Source organism: Syngnathus scovelli, chromosome 16 (genome assembly GCF_024217435.2).
Source record: "Syngnathus scovelli strain Florida chromosome 16, RoL_Ssco_1.2, whole genome shotgun sequence".
Lineage (NCBI taxonomy): Eukaryota > Metazoa > Chordata > Actinopteri > Syngnathiformes > Syngnathidae > Syngnathus > Syngnathus scovelli.
In genome coordinates this window covers 1,100,602-1,124,902 of record NC_090862.1, presented here as the reverse complement: position 1 = coordinate 1,124,902, position 24,301 = coordinate 1,100,602, and the positions used below count along the sequence as shown (strand labels likewise).

The 24,301-nt window shown below is 43.6% G+C and overlaps 6 protein-coding genes and 1 long non-coding RNA gene across 10 annotated transcripts; 1 reads left to right on the top strand and 6 right to left on the bottom strand.

Annotated features, from left to right (window-relative positions):
- Positions 1 to 83: 83 nt before the first annotated feature.
- On the bottom strand, positions 84 to 1,974 carry nme4 (NME/NM23 nucleoside diphosphate kinase 4). Its single transcript, XM_049744156.2, has 5 exons — positions 1,709 to 1,974; positions 1,044 to 1,174; positions 872 to 973; positions 552 to 664; positions 84 to 472 (listed from the first exon to the last, which is right to left on the bottom strand). The coding sequence occupies exons 1-5, from the start codon at positions 1,824 to 1,826 to the stop codon at positions 355 to 357; spliced, it is 582 nt and encodes a 193-aa protein (XP_049600113.1). The 5' UTR covers positions 1,827 to 1,974; the 3' UTR covers positions 84 to 354.
- A 138-nt stretch (positions 1,975 to 2,112) lies between these two features.
- On the bottom strand, positions 2,113 to 9,737 carry xpo6 (exportin 6). The gene is made up of 24 exons (XM_049744048.2): positions 9,038 to 9,737; positions 8,343 to 8,433; positions 8,042 to 8,154; positions 7,629 to 7,826; positions 7,391 to 7,550; positions 7,197 to 7,274; positions 6,590 to 7,115; positions 6,311 to 6,437; positions 6,099 to 6,208; positions 5,907 to 6,015; positions 5,740 to 5,832; positions 5,596 to 5,665; positions 5,357 to 5,516; positions 5,175 to 5,267; positions 4,894 to 5,038; positions 4,636 to 4,782; positions 4,355 to 4,544; positions 4,112 to 4,267; positions 3,914 to 4,028; positions 3,600 to 3,771; positions 3,371 to 3,532; positions 3,149 to 3,247; positions 2,842 to 3,072; positions 2,113 to 2,744 (listed from the first exon to the last, which is right to left on the bottom strand). The coding sequence occupies exons 1-24, from the start codon at positions 9,038 to 9,040 to the stop codon at positions 2,643 to 2,645; spliced, it is 3,450 nt and encodes a 1,149-aa protein (XP_049600005.1). The 5' UTR covers positions 9,041 to 9,737; the 3' UTR covers positions 2,113 to 2,642.
- A 192-nt stretch (positions 9,738 to 9,929) lies between these two features.
- antkmt (adenine nucleotide translocase lysine methyltransferase) lies at positions 9,930 to 11,174 on the bottom strand. Its single transcript, XM_049744154.1, has 5 exons — positions 11,013 to 11,174; positions 10,839 to 10,943; positions 10,563 to 10,703; positions 10,412 to 10,462; positions 9,930 to 10,338 (listed from the first exon to the last, which is right to left on the bottom strand). The coding sequence occupies exons 1-5, from the start codon at positions 11,172 to 11,174 to the stop codon at positions 10,114 to 10,116; spliced, it is 684 nt and encodes a 227-aa protein (XP_049600111.1). The 3' UTR covers positions 9,930 to 10,113.
- Positions 10,790 to 11,226, top strand: LOC125983182 (uncharacterized). The gene is made up of 2 exons (XR_007486646.2): positions 10,790 to 10,930; positions 11,006 to 11,226. It is a non-coding gene; the product is annotated as an uncharacterized lncRNA (long non-coding RNA).
- Positions 11,227 to 11,662: 436 nt separating this feature from the next.
- hirip3 (HIRA interacting protein 3) lies at positions 11,663 to 13,900 on the bottom strand. 3 transcript variants are annotated; one of them, XM_049744132.1, is made up of 6 exons: positions 13,764 to 13,900; positions 13,318 to 13,376; positions 12,690 to 13,250; positions 12,342 to 12,489; positions 12,166 to 12,264; positions 11,663 to 12,056 (listed from the first exon to the last, which is right to left on the bottom strand). In XM_049744132.1, exons 2-6 carry the CDS (start codon positions 13,321 to 13,323, stop codon positions 11,881 to 11,883), a joined length of 990 nt encoding a protein of 329 aa, XP_049600089.1. In that variant the 5' UTR covers positions 13,324 to 13,376; positions 13,764 to 13,900; the 3' UTR covers positions 11,663 to 11,880. The 3 variants fall into 3 exon arrangements, with proteins under 3 accessions (XP_049600089.1, XP_049600090.1, XP_049600091.1); XM_049744133.1 differs by having other exon boundaries at positions 12,690 to 13,247; XM_049744134.1 differs by having other exon boundaries at positions 12,690 to 13,130.
- Positions 13,901 to 14,021: 121 nt separating this feature from the next.
- Positions 14,022 to 17,167, bottom strand: kctd13 (potassium channel tetramerization domain containing 13). Of its 2 annotated transcripts, none has more exons than XM_068653398.1 (7): positions 16,772 to 17,167; positions 16,214 to 16,470; positions 15,946 to 16,115; positions 15,707 to 15,796; positions 15,569 to 15,621; positions 15,269 to 15,464; positions 14,022 to 15,195 (listed from the first exon to the last, which is right to left on the bottom strand). In XM_068653398.1, the coding sequence occupies exons 2-7, from the start codon at positions 16,449 to 16,451 to the stop codon at positions 14,953 to 14,955; spliced, it is 990 nt and encodes a 329-aa protein (XP_068509499.1). In that variant the 5' UTR covers positions 16,452 to 16,470; positions 16,772 to 17,167; the 3' UTR covers positions 14,022 to 14,952. The 2 variants fall into 2 exon arrangements, with proteins under 2 accessions (XP_068509499.1, XP_049600097.1); XM_049744140.1 differs by having other exon boundaries at positions 16,214 to 16,474; positions 16,772 to 17,166.
- A 169-nt stretch (positions 17,168 to 17,336) lies between these two features.
- sez6l2 (seizure related 6 homolog (mouse)-like 2) lies at positions 17,337 to 23,344 on the bottom strand. The gene is made up of 16 exons (XM_049744062.2): positions 23,122 to 23,344; positions 21,912 to 22,045; positions 21,649 to 21,841; positions 21,397 to 21,582; positions 21,132 to 21,315; positions 20,771 to 20,934; positions 20,508 to 20,702; positions 20,282 to 20,420; positions 19,991 to 20,187; positions 19,713 to 19,907; positions 19,403 to 19,597; positions 19,133 to 19,324; positions 18,966 to 19,004; positions 18,749 to 18,866; positions 18,519 to 18,630; positions 17,337 to 18,446 (listed from the first exon to the last, which is right to left on the bottom strand). The coding sequence occupies exons 1-16, from the start codon at positions 23,198 to 23,200 to the stop codon at positions 18,417 to 18,419; spliced, it is 2,352 nt and encodes a 783-aa protein (XP_049600019.2). The 5' UTR covers positions 23,201 to 23,344; the 3' UTR covers positions 17,337 to 18,416.
- Between the last annotated feature and the right edge of the window lie 957 nt (positions 23,345 to 24,301).

Genomic DNA, 24,301 nt, shown 5'->3' with positions numbered 1-24,301 from the left:
TATTGACTGTAGCGGATGCATGAAGACAAGAACATGGCTGATTTTAAAAGCAATTATAAGATACTTATGTTTATCAAGTTACATTGCAATTATCGACAATATAAAATGTAATTTTACATCACTACTTGTATTTTAAAATGTTCACCGTTCCCTCCTTGCATGCTGACCTCTGAAATTCCAAACTGATTTCCATCCAATAAGACAAAAGCTAAATGCAATTAAATGAGAAAAAAACAAAATCTCCACTATTTTGTTTGTTTGCACCAACAAATTTCCTGAGGTAAATTTATTACGTAAATACTGTACATCTTTTTCTAAGGACCTTTAAAGCAGCGAACGGCGACAGAGGTAGCGTCACTCGCATGTTAACGTCTGGTCCCAGCAGTCCCACTTGACAAGATCCTTCCCCTGGAACCAGAGCTCAATCTCCCTTTGGGCTCCCTCCAGAGAATCGCTGGCATGGACCACATTCCTTTGCACAAAAAAACCCAAAACACAATTAGTCCTCCAGCGATGAGAAGACATACCCAGACGTGAAAAGGATATTTTACCTGCTGACGTGAAGGCTGAAATCTCCTCTAACGGTGCCTGCTGGGGCTGCAGCAGGGTTGGTGGGTCCTACCATCACTCGAGAGGACTGGACCACATTGTGCCCTTCCCACACCTAGAGTTCAACCCAAAATGAATATTCATACAGTGGATCGTTTTAGAGTGGCTCACAAAACTCAAAAATGAAATTTCGGGGAATAAATCCTCTGTCTTATTTTTTGAACACTTGGGCCTACTATGCTACTGTATTTTTTAATGTTGCAAGAACCATAAAGAACTTTTAACGTCTAGGAATCTTCAGGATGTTGTTTTGAGCTCTTACCATGGCAACCACAGGCCCAGAAGTCATGTAGTCCACCAGACTGGAATAGAAAGGCTTCTGCGTCAACTGACAGTAGTGTTGAGACAGCAGCTCCTCGGACACCTTCAACACATCCAAAACGCAAACTACAACTAGTTCCAGTGAAAACATGTACATGCAGTGGAAGATGTACCTGCAGCATTTTCAGGCCCACCAGCTTGAAGCCCCTCCGTTCAAAACGCCGGATGATCTGCCCCACCAGACGACGCTGGACGCCGTCTGGTTTGACGGCAATGAGAGTCCGCTCCTTCACATTGGCCACACCTGCGATGACGTTACACAGTTCTCGTTCAAATGTGGATTTTGGATGATGAATTGTGTGTAGAAATCAAGGAAAGTAGTAACATCCATTTTAGGATCCATTTTTCAATGTCAGTTTATAATCTGATCATGATATTCTTGGCATGGCTCAAAACTAACAAAGACCATGTTAGACCGGGGGAAAAATGTATTTGGGTTTAAAACAAACTTCCAATGTTTGCTTGTAGAGAAGAAGTGTTCCCATGAACGGAAAGCTGCATGCTGCCAATTAAACATACATGTGACAAGAAGACTGCACACCAACAGAATTTTGAGTCTGGGCTGGGAGTTAAGTCTAAATAGCGAAGTTTGAATTATTTTAGGAGGTGCTGTTGGTCTAGAAGGGGGCAGGAAAATAGGATGGTCTTGTGGGAGAAGATAATGGAGAAGTGTGGGTCAGGTGCCCTACACGAGAAATTTATCATCTATGAGAAAAATTATGTCACCAACACGCTACACAACAGGAAAAAAAAAAAAGAAAACAAATAAGCTACTTACTGGAGTTGCTCCGGAAGTGAGCCAGTGGCACAGCGGGGAAGCGGGCAATCACATTTCTGGTAGTTTGCCTGCTCCATGGAGACAACAGTGGGAGGAACATAACTCGTTGCAACAACATGCTCGTGCCTTAGAGTCAGCTGCCGCAAACGACAGACTGGCAATTTAAACTCAGGACCCCCCCCCCCCCCCCCTCTCCTGACCCGCTTGGACTGTTGACGGTCTACAAACATTTAACTCAACTGATGCCAGGAGTACGTTCGCTTGTTTCATTTATTTGTTGTGGGCTAAAGTTCTTCCAGTGGTCAGACTGCCAGTGTTTGTGAGTTTTAGTTCCAAATCTCAGTTAATAATTAATAAATCTGAAGAGCTGAAGGTTTTTGTACGAAAATCTATCACACGAGTGGTATTTACAAAAAAAAGCACTTTATTAAATCAAGCAAATTTTGTCTTTCAGAATGGAATGACGTCAAAGACTAAGTTGAGAGTCTGTCTCCTTTGGAGATGAAAAAACCTGAAGGCAAAAACGAACAGAAGCAGACAATTCAAGAACTCAAAATGAGTTAAAAGTGCTCAGTCCCAGCTCGGCGTCGCGACCGAGACGAGGGAAAGAAGGCCTGGCTCAGAGTGGTCCGGGTCTGGGGCAAAAAGACAACAACAAAAAAAAAAAAAATAGCCAACTGCAGACCAGGTGATCATTTTCTACCAATGAACGAACCATTGGCGACATAAGGTGGACGCTGCTTTGAACAACAAGAAAAACAACGACAATGCGCCAAATGTCTACAGTAGAACTCAAAGAAAAAACAGCAGCATCCGCAACCTTCCTACAACTTTGAGCACGTGAGCGAGTCAAAGCCGTGTTTGGAGTGTTGGGCAAATTGGTCAGCGCGGGCGCTCCTTAATTAAACGTCCCGGGTCAAGTGGTTCAGTCGGGCTATAGCTTGATGGTGCCGGTGGGCAAGCTGCTGTTGCACAGTCGGTAGTAGCGGAGGTCGTTGACCAGCCGCTGCACGCTCTGAGTGAACGAAGGCAGGTCCTTTGGAAAGGGGGAAGAGAGGGGGAGGAAAAAAAAAAAAAGATGTTAATTTGGGGTGGGGTGGGGTTTCGAGAAGTTTCAGGCTGGTTGTTCTTACCCGTTCTATCTTGAAGTTGCGTGCGAGGACGGCTCGCTGGTTGGTGTCCACACCCTGGCAGCCGTTGAGGAACTCGGGCATGAAGGCCGAGAAGAAGGCATCAAAGTCCACGGAGGCCATGTTGTATACGGCCAGGGTGATTTCCTCCTGGAGTAGGTCGTGACTTTTGTGGAGAAGGACCTGCAGCAGCACGTTGATGAAGTGGAAGAGCATGGAGGTCCGGAACAGCTTCTGGAGGGACACCAAGCACCGGCATGGATCAGATGGATGAGTCGTGGCTATTACTGCTATGACTGCTGCTCCTTACTCTGTGATACAATTTGTGCTTGCTGTTGAGGGACTCCAAATAGGAGAGATTCTGCTTGAAGATGTGGATGTCGGGCTGCAGGAAAGACTGGCCGAAAGCCTGACGGAGACAATAAGGCGCAAGTCGTGTCCCACTTGAAGATTAAAAATGTGACATTTGTCGTAGAAGCTATAAAATGGTCACGTGGCTAAACGCAGTCGCTAACAGCATCATAAAATGTACCTGCATGGCAGCTGTGAACTGGGCCTCGTTCTCCATGGCGTCCTCGGGCGCTCCTCTTTGGACACTTGTCAGAATAGAAGTTTTGAAAAAGTACCTCCAGTTTTGGTGAAGTATTTGGTATAAAAGCTCAAACATCTCTGCTTTGACATCAGGAGAGGACCGCTGCCAAAAGATGAGAGTCCGTTAGCAAACGAATGCTAGTTTTGAACGCATATTGCTTCCAACTGACCTCTGCCACAACTGGGTAGACCTGCTCCATGCATAGAGAGAGAATACTAGGTAGAAACGGTTTGAAAGCCTGACCAGGTTCTTGTACCACCACCTGCAGGATTTTCAAGAACTTCTGTACCACTCGACACCCTGCGCTGCCCTCTTGCAAAATACTGGCTGCCAGCTGCTCCCTAAAACACACACACACACACACATCATGACATCACTTTCAATGAGTAACTTAAGTCCCTCAGCAATCAAGCAGTTTGACTTCTACGCCAGTCCTTAAATCTGGACAGCACACAAGCTTCCCAAAAGAGCAGATTGTTGAACCTGGTGAACAAGCTGAGGAATGTGTGGAGGATCTGTCCAGTGAAGGCGACGCCCATCTGGACTCGCAACGCCTGAAACAGCGTCAAGAAGAAGGCCAACATCTCATCGGTCACATCTGAAAGAAAGAAAGAAAGCGGGACCATCGATAAAACCATCTTTTTATAATTCTAAGGAGGAGAAAGAGAAGGAAAAACAAACCTGGTTGCTGAATGAACACGGGAAACAGGCTGAGGGACACTTGGACCGACTCCTGCAAACTCTGATAGCAGATCTGACGGGATTTGGTGGACTCTCCAGATATGCTGTCCACTATGTCTCGAAGGACAGGCAAGGTGTGCTGTATCACTGCTTTTACTGATTTAAAAAAAAATAATACAAAATTTAGCAGGGCAGGGAAAAAAAAAAGTACATTCGGCAGTAAAAAGAGAAAAAAAGGCCTACAGTCGTGCATTTCTGGTCGTCGTGGAGTGATGTTTACTGTCCCTCTTAACATACGATATTGCCTTGTGAGGGCCGCTAGCATGTTGGCGTGGGTGCTGGAGCGCGTCTGCCACTGCTGCTCGTTCTCTGGTAAATTTGGCCACGGGAGAAGCAGCATGTTGGACAAAGCCCGGCAAACCAGCAAGTGAGCCTGCAACGATGCAAACGTAAAAATGACAATCCAGCCCTTGCATTGAACCAGTGGGTCAAAGATCATGCATGCTTGCGCAACACGTGGTCACCTCTGCGGGGAGCCTGTGAGTCTGATTCCCGGTTATGAGGTTAAAGATGTTCTGAACAGCAGGCAAAGTCACCATAAAGACGGGTCGCACCGTCAAGGTTATGGAAAGCATCAGATGGCATGCGCACATCAGTAACTTCTCCGGTACCTGCACACAACAACCACAACAACAACAACAACAACAACTGTTAGTCATGACAAAGAACTTTTTTTCTTAACCAAGATGAATGACATCATATTTAGGATCAGGAAAGGTTACCTTGGCAGTGATTAGGGGGCTACTGGCGTCCACTGCAGACGTTATGAGGTTGATAAATTGGCTCTGGTTTTGACTGTGGACTTCGCTGTAGAACTGCGCCAGCCAATGAGAGTAGGCTTGCAAAGCAGCAAGGGCCTGTGCATGTCTGCAATACACACACACACACACACAGATGTAAATTTATTTGATTTTGACATGAGCTGTGCGTCATTAGCTTTCGGCAAGGCCGTCGTGCATTTTGAAGATTTGGTGAGTCGCAGAATAATTTCAATGTTACTTACACATCAATGAGGTCTGGTTTGAGCACAGAAGGCACTGCGGTTTCCAGGTCGTACAAGCTGGTCTGGGACCCGTAGCAAGTTACTTCTACCAGCCTGAGGAAACAAAGAAGAAAAAAGCATCACAAAAGTTTAGATTTTGTTTAACTGCGAAAAATGATCAGTTAAGAGAAGCTCTGACATACCTCTCAACAACTGCCAGGGCGTCAGTGAAACGCGCAGCAAAAATCTCCCCGATGAAATGTTCGGCCAAGCGCCCGACGGCTTGGAGAAGGGAGCTGAGGTCCCTGAGCGAGCAGTGGAGTCGCCGGCAGTCATTCTCAGCGGTGATATTTAGCCTGCGACCTGCAAGGGTAGATAGAGTTTACATTTGAGCACGACAACACACCACCATGATGACGTAAGCGTTCAAATGCTTTCTTACTTGTGCCAGAGGTCACGATAAACTGCTGCAGACCCAAGTACACGTCCAAGTTTTCTTGAAGAATGGGAAACTTATCGGGAAAAATAAAGGAATTAATCGGGATGGAGATCGCAGTCAAACAACAAGCGATGAACCATTTCTTACCAAAGTAGAAAATGCATGAGAAGGGAGCAACTCCATCACCTTGGCAACAACCTCCAGACTCTGACGCAGGTACTTCTGCCATTCAGTCTGTTGCTATGGTAACCAAATAAAACCCATTATAGTGCAATTTGACAGATTTGCAATTCCTCTGCAGTTTGAGTTCTCACATCATCGTCCAGCGTCTCGTCATCCAGTTCTTCTAACTGAACCTGGTTGTAGCGAAACTGCACGCGGTTCAGAACTTCTCTCAACAGAAGCACTAAGGCGTCTTTGTACCTGCAAGCAAAACAAGAAACGCACTTTGCACTTGAACGACCTCACGCAAAACAAATTGAGTGGGAATTGTGGAAATGGGGTACCTGTTGAGAACACTTTCTCTGTCGGCCAGTCTGCTTTTGATTTTGGTTGTAAGGAAATCCAGGAAAACACTCCAAATATCCAAACAGGCAAAGTAGCCCTCGTGGGTAGGCTGGGGTGGAAAGACACCAAACAATCGACGCTTATTGTTTGGACAGCTCCAAGTTTCATGCAGATGTGGAAAATAGATAGCACCAATTGAAAAGTTCCTTACCTGGTTGAAAGTGTACTTGAAAAGCAGGGCAAGGAACTCTACAATAGGGAACTGAGGACTGGACTCAATCCGCCTCAAGTGAACACTGACAAAAAGACGCAGGAAATCCGTGAACTTCTCCAAGTAACTGGAAAACAGAAGAAAAACGTGTCACAGTGCAGCCTAGAAGTCAAGGTGCTGTGTTTAAACTAAAAGGGGATGTGGAATGACATGCACACATGTGACTGACCTTCTAAACATTATGTTGAGAGAAACAAACTCACAAGAGAGACCACAAACCTCTCATCCAGTTCCTGTAGCCTACTCTTGACTGTGTGAGCGTTATTTTCGCGAGTGAGCCTCTGTAGAAGAAAGAAAGTCTGCTGGAACATGCGCAAGAGGTACTCCTCAAAATCCACAGGCACGCAGTTCTTGGACACCAGCTCGTTGATGCAGGTCATGGCGAGTACGCCCAGGCGGGAACGGTCAACCTTGCCGCCGCCCTCGCCCTGTCGCCCTCCGCCGTTTGACGAGGGCGGCAACGTCCCGGCGTCCAGGTGTTCGTTAGAAGACGACGAGGTGTAGGAGATGAAGGAGCCGGATTTGGCTTTGGTCTGAAGATCGCAGCCAAAGCGTGCAAAGTGGAAGATGGATGCCAGCAGAGTGGGGGTGATGTGAGTGGACAGCGGAATCCAGCTGAACAAGTGGGCCAAGCACTCCAGAACCAGACAACACAGCTGCTGGCTCTCGTAGTCCAGTGCCGCCATGGGCTGGCACAGAAGCTTTGAGTATTGACTACCCTGAAACAACGTGCCTAAAAGTTCCACTGGAAGATTGAAAAGAGAGTGATGGATGAGCTCACGGCTGCATTTGGATCCAATTGACCAAGCAATAACGATCCACCCACCGCATTCTCCCGATGTGGGTGAGGGCGGCGGCGTGGAAGCGATGATACTGTGCTTGTCCCAATACGTCTCCAAAATGCCTAACAAATAGGGTCAGACAGTGAGGTCAAATTTACACAATGACATCATCACAGTTGCACAGACCAATCCGCTTGCCAGCGTCACATGAGCAAACTCGGAAAACAGCCTTTCTTACCTGTCAACAGTCCAAGCATGGTCGGTACCTGATCCAGCAGCAGTTTACGCAGCTCGTCTTTCCTGGCAACGCTCAAGTCTTCCCGAGGACACGCCAGTTCCTCGGATGTGGTTTTCAGCATTACCAGGCCTAACTGTGCCAAAGCTGGGGACTGGATCAACTACAAATGACAGCCGCCGTTAAGTCCTGCAATGGGCCGGAGGTAGGTAAAGGTCTCGTGAACATCAACGGGGCTTACCTGAAGCGTATTTGTAAAGAAATCGTGATAGAACATGGGCCAGTCCTGGCGACCGATGTCCACGATGACTTTGCAGAGTTTATTCCGGATGAAATAGGGCACGGATTTGTGGTGTTCAAGTAGGAGTTTGGGCAAACAGCTGCGAATTTCCATTTTGTCTTGCGACGCTACACCGATCCACATCTTGTTCACCAGGTTCTGAAAATCAACGAGACAGTCAGTCCCATGACACGATTTAGGGACTTTCTGAAGAACGCTCGACTACGAGTAATCTGAGACATGTTTTTTCATGGTGGAATCAGATTGAAAAGGCAGCACAACAAAGCGGCGCACTTGAGGCGGAGAGCCTAACCACATGCTCCACCGAACTGCTCTACTTTAAACCTCGACGGGGGGGAAAAAAAAAGACTTACTTCAAATACTGTGAGACTGTACATCATGACGTACTCATTCCGGGTATTAGAAAGGAAGAACAAGCAATGGCGCCACGCTCCAGTCTGCTGTGCAAAGTTATTCAGCAATTCTTCTGTAGAAACAAGGAAGTCGCACTGATCACTTGATAACCCACCAAAGGTGGACTGCGACACTTCATTTGTACACAGTGGAGGAAGTGCAGTACAAAAGAAATGCAAACAATTGTGCACGTAAATAAGACCGGTAAGTATGGAATTGTGCCAGTGTGCATCGATCCGATCGGATGAAAGGCACACGTACCTATTTCTCGCTTTCTTTCGTTGGTTGTGCAGCTGTGAAAAAACTCTGTCATCAGGCTCTCCAGTGCACGCAGTGACGCCTCGCCAGAAGCCTGATGAATGCAGGAGAAACAAAACAAGACATATTTCTCAAAAAAACACAGAGATTGCATTTCAAGGCCGTATTTGCTTAACACTAAGTCAAACGAGTACAATACAGTACTTGCAAACATTTATTACAATTCCAGGTGACATGAAGTTTCTGTTCCTAGACTAAATGTCAACGTGGGTAAAACGTTGGATACGTTCAGATTTGAAGGCCTATTTTATAAAGAGGCACTTGTGTGGCATGCGTGGAAATTCCTCACATGGGCCACAACTTGCCGGGGCTCAACATGACTAAGGAAGTGTTTAGTTTAGCAAGATGGGCGTCTTGTTGTGGAATGGCCCAAGGAGCTTTCGCATCCTGTGACTTACCTGCAAACCGTTACATCATTAAAACGCCTTCAAAGGCCTATGATCTAATATTCAAACGAAACCGGCTTTGTGGAAATTCATTTAACTATTTTAAAAGGCAATATCTTTTTTTTTCTTTGGCTTTAAATGTGATTTTATGACCCATGTTAGCTTTTAGCATTAATGACAGGAAGAGGACATATTGCGACAACAAAAACACAAAAATATAACAAGAATAATAATAGTGCGCATTGCACTTACCATGTTGTGCTACCTCGGATGTGTCCTTGAGTTCTTTTAGTCACGGATTAATTACACTAATAAGACAACGTTAAGTTACCGAGCTAGCCAAAAACTGCAGTTAGCGTTAGCTGAGGTGCAGCTCGCTAACGTAACCGCAAAGGGGGCTCGTCATGGTCTGCTCGCTTTTATTCGCGACTCCACGACCAAAACACTGATTTTCACTTTGCACACACAAAAAAAATAACATTCACTGACTCGAATCTCGCTCGACTTGTACTGGTTCTTGATTACTAAGCATGTGATAAATAAAGCATGCTACGTGCAACTGTTCTACATGCTCGTGCGATTTCATTACCCGTTGATTTTCTAAAAGCATTTCTTTTAGCTGACATGCACCACTGGTCCCGACCCTGGAAACATGTGCAGCTCTGGTTAGCGTGTTGCGTTCCTGTATCAAGTATCGGGACGCGAACGTCAGTTTAGCCGAATGCTAATATTGGCTAACTCACTAGCTCTTCTAGAAGGATGAAGGCATCGTTTTCGTTCACCGTGCTAGCTTGCCAAATGTAGACATGGCTGGTGCTCGCGATAATTCGACGGAACCGTTGGTAATTAAACGAGTGTGCACGTTAAATTATGATGACAATTTCGGAATAATTGATATGCTCCTCGCGGTGTTGTTGCCCCCTTCTGCAATCGGGGCGGCGCAGGAATTCGTTTCGATTGAAAATCTCACGGCTCACTTGGCCACTTCCTATTTTGAAGCAGAATCATCCAGTTAAAGGCAGTTTGTGTCAAGTTAGCTAGGACAGTAAAAGCACCAATATCCTTTACTACCTTTCAAAGTTAAACACGTTGATTGTTCAAATTATACATTTGATTTGAAGACAAATGCCAAATTACAGTGACATTATTTTAGCAGTGCCACTTTGTTTTTTTAATTAAACATAGTTACTGACTATGACACATACAAGCATTCATTGCATTATTAACAACCATCCCTCCACACACCATTCAGACAGTTAAAAGTTCTTAAAATAACACATTTACATCATAAAAGTGTGTTTGTTGGGAGGGCACCCTACTATGATCACTCAAGCGGTGTCTGTTTTTTCTTTCATATTAATGTCCCCATGTGTGCTCTTGTTATTTTCATTGGAAGTGAGCAGTCTTTGTGCTTTCACGTTGTATGCCCAGGCTCTGTCCACACCATGTCCCTCGGTTCTGCACGGTGTCCAGTCACGTATGGGGAAACGGCCAGCTACCACCAAGGCATCATCAGGAAGCTCAGCCTCCATCTTCTTACGCAGTGGCGAAAGCTAAGTAGAAATACATAGCAATGATGAAACACAAGAATAAATAAATGTAATTGTAGCAGTTTGTTCCACTTACCACGCTAGGAGCTAAAAACACAGTAATATTCTTGCATTCTGTCAAGTCCACCTGCAACGACGAACAAAGCAGTCAGGCATTCTCGCACTCTTCATATGTATAAGAATATACTCTTGTGATTTGACGTATCCAAATTTCGAGAATGTCAAACCTTCCACAAATCTTCTCTTCGGTAGGACACGCTGCCATGACGACCCGCTCTCCATGCATGGAAGCGGGCCAGGCGAACGAGCCAGGGGTTGAGTTCATAGCCAACGGCAGAAGTGAAGCCTTGCCGATGTGCCTCCAAGACCTCCATTGAATGATTTCAAAGACAATAATTCAAACTATTTCTCATTAGTGTGAGTGAATGCACCATTATGAGGTGCAAAACACACATACAATGCCCTCTATTGACAAAACAGATGTGTTGATAAGATGCACTTACAATGCGACCGTCACCTGATCCTAAATCCACAAGGACCCCTTTTCGACCTCTTAGCAATGTCATGACATTCCGCACTTGGGCGCTACTGGCAGGTATGTAGGGTACCTGGGGGACATAATCAAGAATAACTCAAGATGATAATTAATGAACACTATACTGTCAAATAGACCACACCTGTAACCTCAATGGGACTTTCCTGAAGCCTGGCTGGAGGACTCCTACCCACATAGCGTAAACAGCGAGACCAGTTCCAGCTGCAATCTGAGCAATATCCCAACTTCGGAGTTCCCTTGTCTTGAGCTCAGCAAATGCATCGTCTGGACCATCGTCATCCATTTCCACCTAACTGGATTCTTTTGTTTGTTTGGTAAACCTCACAGCAGAATCAGTATCTTGTTTTCATGGTATTTCATTTTCGTAAGTTAGAAGCATGTCAAATGCTAATATATATATATTTTCATCAAATTTAAAGTTAAACCGAAAGTCCGTATTTATACATTACATCGCCACTGACCTCCTGGCGTGCGGACACATTAAGCAGATGGACAAGTCCGCCTATAAACGATTCCGTCTCTGCGACACTTTAGTTCCGGCACAAAACAAAACTTTAGTTCCGGTACGTTCATATGGACTATAATACAGGTGACAAGCACTTTAAAAACAGAAAGCTGCTTCTTGTTTACTGATAAATGTGATGGGTTAACAATTTGATACACATTTTTAGAAAAAATTGCTCAAATTATCTTTAACAATTATTAGTTTTGATCATCTATGTGATGATAATTTGTTAATAAATTTCCTAATACATATTATTTGACAAAGGGGAATACGTAAAACTTTAATTCTAAAACGTTTTTGCAAATATTGGCATTTTCAAACGAAAACTTTATTAAATTACAAGGTCAAATGATGCCGAACTATCCTGCAGGCTAGTCATGTGGTGCCTCCCTGCTGTAATATATAATATTAATACAATTTGAAGAAAAACAAAAACAAGTCAAAGGATTGTCTCTTTCAGAACATTTGCATTAAGAAGCATGCCTCAGTCGCTGTCAGCATCATCACTGATGATTCCCTTTAGGTTGTCCCAGTTAGTTGCCCTTCTTCCTCGCTGCACGTTTTCTTCTTCACTGTCAGAGCTTACCAGCCGCCGGATTGCATCGAGCGGGGATTTGTGTTGCTGCTGTTGTGCAAGGGCTCCTCTTCGTTTAGGTCGGCCTGAGTAAAGGAATTTTGAAAATTCTTAATTAAATCTATTTTTACATCGATATTTGCCGTATTGTTAAGTCATCTATTTGGAGACCCAAGAAATAATATTCGTAATCACCTTGACAATCAATTATGTTGCTGACATCCAGTTCAGCCAGCTCCCGAGCTTCTTCTTTCTTCAGGCGTACCTTTTTACATTTTTCCAAGGATGGCTGACCTGTGTAAAAATGTAGTGCGCTAAACAAATGGCCAATCGATATCAGCCGGTCTCAATTATGAAGGTCCCCCACTGACCGTGAACACCAATATCTTCCAGCTCCTTCTTTAGTACACCCACCATGGCGCGAACAGAGCGACATTCACCGAGGAGCTTCTTGTAATTGCGTCTCTCGCCACAGAGAGAAATGTAGCGTTTCAGCCTTACCACCGCTTTGTCGTTTTCCTGTACAAACAACCAGAGGTATGTGATTTAGGAGAGCACAAGAGCCAAGTTCAAGTTAATTGATGGTTTTAGTTTGATGTTAAAAAGTTAATGTTCTGATTTGTTTTGTATTCGTGTTAGTATACATTTTTGTTTCACTGATTGCAAAGAACTTAAGGCAATTTCACTAATGAGATTTTATGGAATGACTCAAAGATCACCTTCTGTTTTTTTGCGGCATCGTCTTTGTCTTTTTTGGTCGGCTTCTTGTTTTCGCTGCTCTTTATCCGCTTGGACGCAACTTCATTTTCACTCTCACTTGTAGTGTCATTTTCCGTGTCTGTTTTTCTTTTGTTTTGGATGTCCTCAGCCCCTGCCTCACCACCACCTTCGTTCTTCTTGTTTTCGCTGCTCTTTATCCGCTTGGATGCAACTTCATTTTCACTCTCACTTGTAGTGTCATTTTCCGTGTCTCTTTTTCTTTTGGTTTGGATGTCCTCAGCCCCTGCCTCACCACCACCTTCGTTCTTCTTGTTTTCGCTGCTCTTTATCCGCTTGGACGCAACTTCATTTTCACTCTCACTTGTAGTGTCATTTTCCATGTCTCTTTTTCTTTTGGTTTGGATGTCCTCAGCCCCTGACTCACCACCACTTTCGTTCTTCTTGCTTTCGCTGCTCTTTATCTGCTTGGACGCAACTTCATTTTCACTCTCACTTGTAGTGTCTCTTTTTCTTTTCTTTTGGATGTCCTCAGCCCCTGACTCACCACCACTTTCGTTCTTCTTGAAAGCAAAATAAAAGATCTGGTTGTCATCTTGACTCATGATGATAACAAGGGAAGTTGCATACCTGCATTTTTACCAGCTCCTGTTCAACCACCGGTTTCACCTTGGTTCAAATTCAGCGATCTGAATAACATATGGATACATGCAAGAAGCACGAATTACACAGAACCAAGCTTGAGAAACATGTTGATGTCAGTTGTTCATCCTGTTGTGCTGACAGCCACAATGAGTAACCAGCAGGTGTCGCTAAAGTACAGCTTCCACCTAATTTGGTGGCTATAGTTATTTAACTTATCCAAACTTGATCTCTGATGCAACAAATCGTAAATTATGTCATAATTATCACGTTTACACTTGTAATGTGATTTTAGCAGCTTTCGGTTATCGTTGAAGCATTCTGAAAGACTTGTTTAGCTTATTGTTGTGCTTGTACGAGTTAAGTGTTTTTATAAGCGTTATCAGCTATACACTACTCGGTTTAAATACACGTTTAAGTAGCCACACGCGTACCTTTAATATTGTTCAGAACGCAGCCGTCCTCGTACAAACAAACTGGCAGACACTTTCGAATTCACACTCACGCGCCTTTAGTAGTGGCGGCAGAAACAAAACGGAAGTGATGTGACGTGACATCCGGTTTAACTACTACATGTTTACAAAAATAACTTGCTGAAATTTACTTTAGTGTTTTTGTTTTACTTTTGATTTTACAGTCATTTGCAAATTATGCACGAGTTTATTTAAAAAAACATTCCACCAAAAAGCAAATTGGATTTCTTATTTATTCAGAACATTTGTCACCACAGTGGGACGGAAGTTGGATGGTGAAGTAGTGCATTCATGTTATTGGTTAATTTTAAAAGGAGACAGACACTGTTCAGTGTTTACATGCACGCAAAACATCTTTCAATTAACTCAAACGGGGGTGGGGGGTGTATTAAAAAAACATAAAAACCTTGGACGTATTAAACGACTGCTAGACCAATAACTTGGATCAAGTATCAGTGGTTTGGTATAAGACATGAAGAAAAGTGGAAAAATCATGGCTCAGAATAAAATACAATGCAATCACCTTCAAACCAACTTAAATAACAACATCACAATTTAGTCATTGCAAATCTTAATGTGTGCTAGAGTGCAAATGTATACCCACCATTGTTAACGCTGGGATTGCATACAAAAGTTAAATACATGACAATAAATTAGGTTCATAAATTAATTAAAACGACATCCCAAAGCGGCAGCGGAAATAATTTAAATACGGAAAATTAGAGCTGCCCAGCAATCTCATCCTTAGACAACGTCACAAAAAATGGCTATACAAACTATTCCAGTGTTAACATATCTAAGCTAAACTTGAGAAACAAACAAAAATCACCTCATCTATTCATGCAAAGTTGGGCAACCTGACAAAATACAAGCAGATCAAGCCTGAAAGTGTTCCCATCACAGCGGAGGCTGCCAGTGCATATCATCAACACCCAAGAAGGCGAAGAATATTGAAGTCATATTTCTGCCAGTTTTGCATCCCAGTCTATGTTTTTCCTATTTCAAAGCCATACACAATCATTTATCTTGTAAACAACTTCTCCTCTCTCCCGTTACACCTTAACTTAATATTTTGACTACAGACAATGAAAGATATTTCCATCATCCCATGAAACGGGTTGTTGCGACGTGCCGTTTTGTCTTCACATTTTTAATCCTTGTACACAGTTTGCTGGCCGTGGCCTCTTTCGTCATGCATTATGTGCCTCCTGACGTGGATCCTTCTCACTCGCCTGTCCCCTCCCGCAGCGCCCTCTTCCTCCGATTGGCCCAGCGAGGAACCGGGCCCTCGAGAATCCAATAGGTGCAACCCCCCGGGACCGGACCGTCGGCCGGTCTCATAAATGAGGATGTTGAGGGTTTCTTCAAATATGCGAGCTTCGGGAAACTCAACCTGAAACCGCAAAGGTGATGCCAAAAGTAAGAGATTTGTCGTTATTTCCAAAGAATGGCTTTCTGAGGCTTACTTTGGTCTGCTTCTTCTCCGTGGCATAGACGATGGACGTGCAGCATACTTCCGCAATCTTACGACCTTCGCCGTAAAAAGACCAGCAGCAAATCTCGTCCCCCAGGACATCTTTGACAAACAGGACTCGGCCATTAAAGCGGAGTACCAGTTTATCAAAAAGTTCGATGTTCTTTAACAGGTTGTCATCTGAATTGCTGGTCAAACAAAAAGATGTTTGATTTACTAGATGTAAGCAGGATTGGGCAACATCTATTATTCTACTTCATGGGTAGGTAGCTCATGTTCAAAACCTTTTTACCTGGTATATGAGTACTTGTTATTTCCTCTGTTGTTCTGTAACTTAACCACAGGCTGGTTGGAGGGGGGGGGGAACAATCAATTTAAACAGTCTGCTCATTTACAACACAATATCAAAGAGGTAAGCAACACAATGCACCTTTCTACAGGTAGCAATCATCTTCTGCTCTTCTTTGGCCGACGTGATCATTGGGATGCGACACACACTTTCAAATATGTCCGTTTGCTTCTAAAGGGGGACAAAGATAGATTTATGAAACATTGAATAATTTAGTTGAAAGCATTGACTAAATGAACTGACTACTGGTATTATTACTAACCCAAGGATGTTGTTTGAAATTGGTCCTTGGTTTGAAGTACAACCAACAACCACTTTACCTGCATGGCAGTGAGGCAGTGTTGGATAAGTCCCTGGACCCTGTAGTACTGAGCCTCTTTCAGGATCTCATCAAGTTCTCTGTGGTCGTCAGGGAGCGGTACCGAGCCATCCCGCAGGAAGTTCAAAATGATCCCAAAATGTCGACCGCTGCGATCTAAAATTACCCAGCCTGATGCAGAATGAGAAAGTGTAATCAGCCGTTGGAATTATCCTCCAAAATCCAACAAAGGTTGACATCGTTGATAAACATTTTTCAGATCCACTCACCGTCTGAGTCGATGGTCACTTCGGTTCCTCCATTGCAAATGCTGTGCAGCAGGCTTTCCTCCTTGGTCAATGTCTGGACGGTTGTATAGTGAAGTGTCCCGCCCACATTTAACTTGACATATTTGCTTCCCAACAGACCCTGATGTCTGTCTTCGACAGTGCTCTGGAAAACAGGTTGAGAAACAGCAGACTGGGTGGAGTTTGCAGCATGACTGCTGACTGACGCCTCAGCAGACATGGGATTGATTGGTTCCTTTCTGGCTGGAATGACACAGGAAGACTTTTTAGGCAACAAGGATTGACAATACCCTGTCAAAATAGATTTTGATTGCAAATAGCTTCATATAAAGAGATCAATATGTGGACTGGGGCCAGGGTTAATTTAAATTGAACAAATAAGCCTTATACTTATTTTAAGTAAACATTAAATCTACCTTAGCTTTAGAAATAAAATCAACACTCATCTTTAGTACCAGAATATGAAAACATGACACAGCAGTTCGTCTGGTCGGGAATCATTATTTCGCAGTTATGTTATTAATAATAGAATGTACTTACCACACTGAACATCAAAGTGCTCTGACGAATAGAAGTATCCTTTAATTTCCTTGATTACTAATCGGCCCGAGAACAAAACACAACGCGTGAGGACAAGATAAATCTTTCTAGTTAATTGAGAGCGAAGCTAACGTTTGACACTTCATTTTAATGTTAGCATAGCTAATCAAAACAACAACATTGACTATTCCATTTTGCTTCGCAAATTCTTTTCACATTCGTTCTGCTCCTGACTCACGACTTCACAAACGAGACATTATAAAAACAAATCTTTACGGATAGAGTAACCCAATGAACTGTTTGCCATTAGGATTTTGCTCAGTTAATCTTGACAGCTAACTGGGTCACCCGTAACGAAGGATCGACAACTTCCGCTATTTTCTTCTTCTACGATTTCTATGACGCAGCCCAAAAGAACATTTGTCACGTTACTGCCCCCTGTCACATTACGAACGCATAACACCCTTCACCTGTCAAATGCAGTGCTTCTTAATCACTACACCAGGGAAAAATATTAGGCCACTTTTGTGTCTATCATAATTTGTAAAAATGACATCACAACAGATTTTACACCATTCAACAGAGACTTTATTTCCAGCTCAGCAATTAAATTACTGCGTTCAAAAGAATGTACTCATATATGAAGCAAAGAAATGCTACTGATAATAATTACGTCTACCACGCAACAGTCTCCAACTGCTCCCATTTGGCACAGTGAATGAGCCAAACAATCCCTTTTCAATAAATACATAATGCATTACAGCAAACAGCCAGGGTTGTAATTTTTCATCAACATAGTGCATACGACATCAAATCTGATATGTCAATAACTATAATGATAATGACAAGATTGAGCAGAAGCAATAATTTACAATCAGTGCATGCTATAAGCATAATGACATTCATGTCCTCACCTTCCCATGTACGGTATGTTGTGATGAGACACTGGCTGTTTTTGCAGAAACAGCAAAGCATAAAAACTAAACACTGCCTTTGTAAACACTACTTCAACAACAGATGAAAACACTTAAGGACATTATTTAACATTTTATTTTGGCACTGAATTTTCATTATCTAATTAATGAAAATATACAACCTCCCATCACTATTCAGAAGTGTAAATATGAGGTTTATATGTATAGATCTTTAATTTAGCACTGTATATATATATCAATCTCAGCCAAAATCAAGTCGTATATTTACATTCATTGTGTTTGTGTATATTTTACACAGAGACGGCGTGAGAAAGAGAGAAAACGGTGAATCAACACATCATGTTTGCGACGTTTGCCACAAAAAATAAGCACAAAACATTCAAGTGTTTGGTCAAGAGTGTAAAATTTGCGCATCGTTTATATTGCAAGATTTTGGCCTCACTATAAGTGAACTAAATATAACAACAATACTCCTGCGCCCTCCCTGCCCTTGTGAATTTGTTAACCATTGTAAGGCACAAGTCCCAATGCAACACTCAATTCCACCCACCAATCAAAGTAGGACTTCCATAATTAAGAAAAGAAACACATGGTGCTAATATAATAGAAAGATGACAAATGAACCAAAAGGGGATTTCGTGGTGTCATAGTAATAAACATTTCCTCCTCCAAAACAATTGAATTGTTTTTTACATCTCACCAAGATACCTTTAAATGGAAACTTCATACTCCCGTGTATCCTGTGGTCAAAAAGAGGAAGCAATTAGGAACAATCTGTCAAAATAAAGGAGAGAAATTGAAGATTTCCTCACCCCAGCCTCATAAAGAGGGTTGTTGAAATCCGACTCCACTGTGATGGGACTGTAAGAGTGTGTGTGAGAAAGAGACTTCCAGAAGAGCGGCTTCCATTCTAGTCTGCAGATGCTGGGCAAGGAGGGGGGGGGGGGGGGGGGGGGGGGGGCAACAACATTTAATATATCCCTGTAAATTCCCGACACGATATCCGAGCATGGATGTTTAAGTCAACACAAGCGGCGCTTACTTTGTATAATACATGTAAATTCCTCCAATGAGTAGGATGACCAGGATGATGGGCAGAATTATTGCAAGAGCGATGTTCTCACTCAGAATCTGATGGGAGGGCTCAAATGATTGCGACACTGTAAAGTCAGAAAAAAGCCTGAATTAGTTTCTGTTAGAATTAAAATCAAGTCATAGCTGCTGTGTGACAGAAAAGAGAATAGGAGAAATATAACGACCCTCTAATTTGTGATCATCCAGAAGTTCCTCATATGCCACTGTGGGAAATAAAAAACGAAATGATCCATAGTCAAGAAAGACCGAGTGATGTAAATCATGGATTTAAAGCAGCAGAAAACAAACGAATGAACGAACGAACGAACTAACGAGCGGTGGAGAGCTTTACCTTTACAAAAGGGTGGTGGGCTGTTCCACTGAGACGGGTGTCCGGGCACACAGGTGATAATAACCTCCCCGATGAGCTCATAGCCTTCATAACAGAAGAAACGCAAGGTTTCTCCTGCCTGGTAGCTGTGCTTGTACAACGTTTGGTATCCATTGTCTGGGACGCCGGGATTTGGGCACGGGTCGTATTTTACTGGAAAGAACACAGAGAGGCCTAGTTGTGCATTTTCCCTTCCACAATCAAAAATGGAGCTGAACAATTGCTACTTACAGACACACTTTGGGCTGTGGTCACTCCATTTTGGGGTACCGGTGTCTCGTCCGTGACAGGAGATTTGGTTGGGGCCTTCCAGTTGGTAACCTTGGTTACAGGAGAAACGCACAACGGTTCCGACTGCAAAACCGGCTTCAGGGCGCACTGAGCGCGCTCCGTTTACAACCTCTCCCGGGTCGGGACACTGCTGGACTGGAAGGGGAACACAAACACCATTCAACAATGAAAGCATTTTCATGTGTCAAGGAACCAAGTTGAAGTGAGTCATTTCGACAAAAGTAGTGCTTTGCCTATTGCGATGACTGACCTTTGACACAGGTGGGTGGGCTGCTGCTCCAAGAAAGGTCCCACTGACAGGTGATGATGTCAGAGCCATTGATGTCATATCCCGGTTGACATTGATAGGTCAGCACGCTTCCTCTCACCGGGGAGGAATGGGACGAGCTGATCCACCCAAACTCGATTTGAGGGAGAGTGGGGCAGGTGTCGTTTGGCTCAACTTCTATATGACACGCACACAAACAAATATTATGTAGAGTTGAAAGTCCAACCATCAACTTTCTATCAAATATATTATAACCATACCACGATAATGAATGAGGAATCCCTGACTCAAGATGAAACTGGAGTCTTCCGGATCACTTTGAAACTGAATAGTGACCTCCGACCCCCCGGATACAACTTGGAAGCGCTCTTTGGAACCCAGGTACTGGCCGATGGCATGGGACATGAGATCGCGGCCATCAAAAATGGTCAGCACGTCAGTGTGGCGAATATTTAAGCTATTTGATGGATAAAAAAAAAAAACAGAGAGAAGAGGAAATGTTCTTTTTACCAGTCACTTAAACAGAGCAAGATTGTTGACACTAAACTCACATATGGATGTCCAGTTCAATGCGCTTCTCTTCATTGCCGTGAATCTGCCATAAACAATCCAGGCCCTTGGAGTAGCTCTGAGGCCAATCAGGAGATAGGATGGTACCTGAGGGCTCAGTCAGTTCTCCTCCACACAGAGCTGAGGAAACAAGGAGAATCATGTCCAGCAAATTAGCAAGATGGACAGATAGTCTTTCTGAGAATAATAAAAAAAAAAGGGTTCTACCTTTGCACACAGGTTCACTGTCATTCCAGTGGGGGTTGCTGGGGTCCACACACTCAATAGTGGCTGACCCCTGTTCCATGACAAAGCCCGGTGAGCAGCTAAAGGTAACCGTGGTCCCCAACTGGTAAGTGATGTCACTACTGCTGAAGTTTCCATGGGGCATGTAAGGCTCCCAGCAATGCTCATCATCAAATGCTAGGAAAAAAATAAAATAATAATAAAATCCGGTGCCAAATTTTATTCTACGGAATGTGGATGCTCACCCTCATATCGCAGTGCCAGGAGTAGAGGGATAGAGGACGAATCAGCGGTGAGCTCCAAGTACAAAGAGGTGCCCTCGCTCAGCAGTCCGTGCTCTGGCACGTCATCCATATCGGAGTCGAAGAGAGGCGGCGACAGCGAACTGTTTCCACTGCGCACAATTAACCTAAGAGGACAAAATGCAGAGTGACATTTTATCTTCTGGACACTTTCACAGTATGATGTCAGCAGATTCACTTAAAAAAAACAGATCACAGATTTATAGTTTTACTCCAGCTACAGATGCTGCGCAATCATAATAAATTTTAAATCATGATGCTAAACTTTTAGAAATGAGTAAATATCAGTGCTTTTCCGTCTTACTTATCGTCATCTTCATCCAACGCGATCCTCTCAAAATGCAGGTGGAGCCTGTGGCCCTCTTTGGCCTCAAGCAACCAGTGGCAGCTCAAGTTGTTTCCATTACTGTGGTTGGCGACGGACGGGGGAGGTGGCGACAGAATCCGACCCACTGTTGCATTACGGATCCAGCCCCCGCAAGACACAGCTGAGGAAACATCACATGGCAGACGTCGCTCTTAGAAATGCAGAACATTCCCAAGAGCGAGCTCTTAAAGAGGTCACCGACCCACACACTGAGGTTCCGGCGTGCTCCAGTGTGGTCGCGTGGTGTTGACGCAAGTGGCCACCTCATGACCGCGGACTTGGAAACCCGGATCGCAATGGAAGTGCGCCTGACCCCCGGGATGGATGTCGGTCACGGTCACCCCGCCGCTTTCGGGGGAATGCGGGAAGGTGCAGGACAGCACGAAAGCTGCAAGACAAGGCGCTGGGTGCTATTGCGGAACTCCCTCAGAGAAATGGCACAGGTGTAACTTACCTTGATAGTGCAGGATGAATTTGCCGTGGTTGTTGGACTGGCGACTGCGGTAGTGGATGTGCACCTGATTGGTCGTGCTGCGAATCACCTGCCCCTCCCTCATTAGCGTCTCATTAGCTAATAGCTTAGGTGCGGAATCCCCGTGGCCCATAATGGTCAGGGATTCCTCCTTGGACAGATTCACCTTCCTCACCTGTATGGGTGTTTTTGTCAAAATAATTCATATGTGTTGTGTCCTCCCCCCCCAAAAAAAAAGTGTTTACCTGAATCTCCACACCATAGCCTGCATACACTGTAATGCTGTAGGTGCATTCCAGTGGGGAAGTAGATGATGATGCTGCAGAATCTGGTGACTCGACAATATCCTCCATCGCGGACAAGGATGCATTGCACTGAACTGGGAAAACATTTCATCATATTTATGAATCTGTAGATGCCATAAAATACATTCATGTACAACAATAGCCATCTATGATTTGTTTTCAGCCAACCCAGATGGGCGCAAAGCACTTGTGTACAAGTACGACTGTTGCCATGGTGATCTGTTGTTAATCTGCAGCACTTTGTTCAATAAAAGCAAAAGTCAGATTGTCAAACTGCAGACGCTGACACAACTCTACAGTATCACAAATATGCATGGGAAGTCGTGATTTCGCCTCACCGACGTCCTTCAGAAGCCTCGGTGATCGATATTTTTACATATTCAATTTCTGTACGCGCGTGCTCCAGTAAGCCACTTAGAGATTGAATTTGCGGAATCTTCACGTTAAGTGGCTAGGCTGGCATTTCCTCCATACGAGCGTTAGCGGACAGACAGGCATCTGGGTCAGATATGCTCATTTAGGGCTCAGCTCATGGCATCATTTTCATCACCAGTGTGACCTTATTCCTTCTCGCAGGACCTGACTTAAATATGCTTTTTAACGCTAAAGGAATATTCAAAAAGTACAAAGAATCATAGTTAATTATTTATCAAAGTAGTGCTATAGCTTTACTCATTTTGGGATGAAAGATATCTCAAGGCTACTCAAAAATATTTTTAAAAATTAATGAGTTATATAACACATACTATGGTCGATAGCAAAAAAAAAAAGAAATGACTTATATAACATTTGAAATATTCAAAATAACTAGCTACAGCGTCATGTTACCTTGTTGCTATTCAGCATGATGTTGCGCTCAAAATCAGACACCAGGAATTGATATTAAAATGAATTCCATTATTGATGTCATATATTTTGTTTAGTAAATCTATACCTGGTAGATTCAAAAGAGAACAATGTCCTAAGGCACTTGAGTGTCGTCTTGCAAGCTACGCAAAAAACTGTAGTAAGCTCTTTGGTCTCTTGACATATTTTGAGAAGTAAGCAGCTTTACCCCCAAGCCAAAGGAGACATTCCATCCACATTTTGACTGCATCATATTAAAAAACATAATTGAAGCAAAGGGCTGTGGCAACATGCGCTTGGTTACCTGGCATGTGCATTGTGGTTATCGTAGTCGTGGTGATGAGAGTGGTGGTCGTCTCCTCTTCTATAGGAACGAAGGACATGCGGCTCCTCAAGCCCGCGTGGCCGACCGCGGACGAGGAGCCCAACGCCGTGGTGAGCAGTCCTGGCGAAATCACCGTGGCGGTCGACTCGCTCTGCTTGACATCAGGCACTGCCCGTGTCGGATTAGACGTTGCTCCTGCCGACGTTTAATGAAAGATTTTTCATCCTGGCTTGTGGGTGAACCATTGTTATGATTTTCATACCTGTGTTGGCAGACGAGTGACCGAGGTATTCCTTACTCTGAAGGGCAGCGTGGGTCAGGTCACCCACGGGGTAAGAGTCTGGGGGTGACGTTGGTGGTGTATCCGTTTCGGGAATCATCAAGCTCATGGCTGCGACGACAACAAAATGTCTTTTGTTAAATAACAAGTCAAATGCAGAACCACATGCAAAGACACATCTGTTACCTGAAAGTTGATGGATCATGGTGACAGACAGGATCACAGCAAACGATGTCAACCCCATGGCTCAAGAAGAATCCAACGATCTAAAAAGGACAAACAGATTCTCATGAACATAATATTAAGTGGGTATGATTCACCACAACGCTTTTGTGCCCTTGATGTTTGACTTTTACGCTTTGGCACTAGACTGATGTCTGATTTTTATTTTGTTTTCAAAATCGATTTGATCTGATTTTAATTTAATTTTAATCAAATGTTCAACCCCTTGTGATACATGACGTAGAGGAACTCTTATACCCCATTTGTTTGTTTATAATGTGTGTGTGTGTGTATAATGTAACCTAGGGAAACAAATATTAATAGTGACAGTTATAGCAAAAGGAAGTAGTATTGCAGGTTTTTCGTTTCTATCTAACAGGCAATGTGCAGATTGGGATTAGGGAGGCATTGCTATGCATGGAAAGATGCATTCATTAAGGAAATAATTCATTCTTTTACATATCAGCGAAATCACAATCGTGGGCCAAACGAACGAGTGCAAATTGCATCAAAAGGAAAATACCCATGCTTGCACCTGCGTTCCCTCCCCCAAACCTGCAAACGCATGTTTAAAAAAAAAATAAAAAATGCGTTTTTCCAAATACACAATTGGAATCCGCCTCTTTCTGCCGCTACACCGCAAAAGGTTTTTGCTGC

Bases quoted from the DNA above. Each gene is read 5' to 3' on its own strand.
- nme4 (XM_049744156.2), bottom strand. From the start codon at position 1,826: ATGTTGTTGCAACGAGTTATGTTCCTCCCACTGTTGTCTCCATGGAGC. The intron at 665-871 runs GTAAGAGCTCAA...GTTGAACTCTAG, and splicing joins CTGGGCCTGTGGTTGCCATG to GTGTGGGAAGGGCACAATGT. The intron at 473-551 runs GTAAAATATCCT...TTTTGTGCAAAG, and splicing joins TTCAGCCTTCACGTCAGCAG to GAATGTGGTCCATGCCAGCG.
- xpo6 (XM_049744048.2), bottom strand. The intron at 6,016-6,098 runs GTACCCCATTTC...TTTTGCTTGCAG, and splicing joins AGAGAAAGTGTTCTCAACAG to GTACAAAGACGCCTTAGTGC. The intron at 4,029-4,111 runs GTTTGTTTTTCC...TCTTTCTTTCAG, and splicing joins CGTGTTCATTCAGCAACCAG to ATGTGACCGATGAGATGTTG.
- antkmt (XM_049744154.1), bottom strand. From the start codon at position 11,174: ATGGATGACGATGGTCCAGACGATGCATTTGCTGAGCTCAAGACAAGG. The intron at 10,704-10,838 runs GTAAGTGCATCT...CATTCAATGGAG, and splicing joins GATCAGGTGACGGTCGCATT to GTCTTGGAGGCACATCGGCA. The intron at 10,339-10,411 runs GTAAGTGGAACA...ATTTCTACTTAG, and splicing joins TGTTTTTAGCTCCTAGCGTG to CTTTCGCCACTGCGTAAGAA.
- hirip3 (XM_049744132.1), bottom strand. The intron at 12,490-12,689 runs GTGATCTTTGAG...TTGTTTGTACAG, and splicing joins ATGCCGCAAAAAAACAGAAG to GAAAACGACAAAGCGGTGGT. The intron at 12,057-12,165 runs GTGATTACGAAT...TCCTTTACTCAG, and splicing joins CAACATAATTGATTGTCAAG to GCCGACCTAAACGAAGAGGA.
- kctd13 (XM_068653398.1), bottom strand. From the start codon at position 16,451: ATGTCTGCTGAGGCGTCAGTCAGCAGTCATGCTGCAAACTCCACCCAG. The intron at 16,116-16,213 runs GTGAGTGGATCT...ATTCTGCATCAG, and splicing joins AGTGACCATCGACTCAGACG to GCTGGGTAATTTTAGATCGC. The intron at 15,622-15,706 runs GTGCATTGTGTT...CCCTCCAACCAG, and splicing joins TGATTGCTACCTGTAGAAAG to CCTGTGGTTAAGTTACAGAA.
- sez6l2 (XM_049744062.2), bottom strand. From the start codon at position 23,200: ATGTCCTTCGTTCCTATAGAAGAGGAGACGACCACCACTCTCATCACC. The intron at 20,703-20,770 runs GTGAGCATCCAC...TTTTTTTCCTAG, and splicing joins CCTGGCACTGCGATATGAGG to CATTTGATGATGAGCATTGC. The intron at 18,631-18,748 runs GTAAGCGCCGCT...CTCCTTGCCCAG, and splicing joins ATTTACATGTATTATACAAA to CATCTGCAGACTAGAATGGA.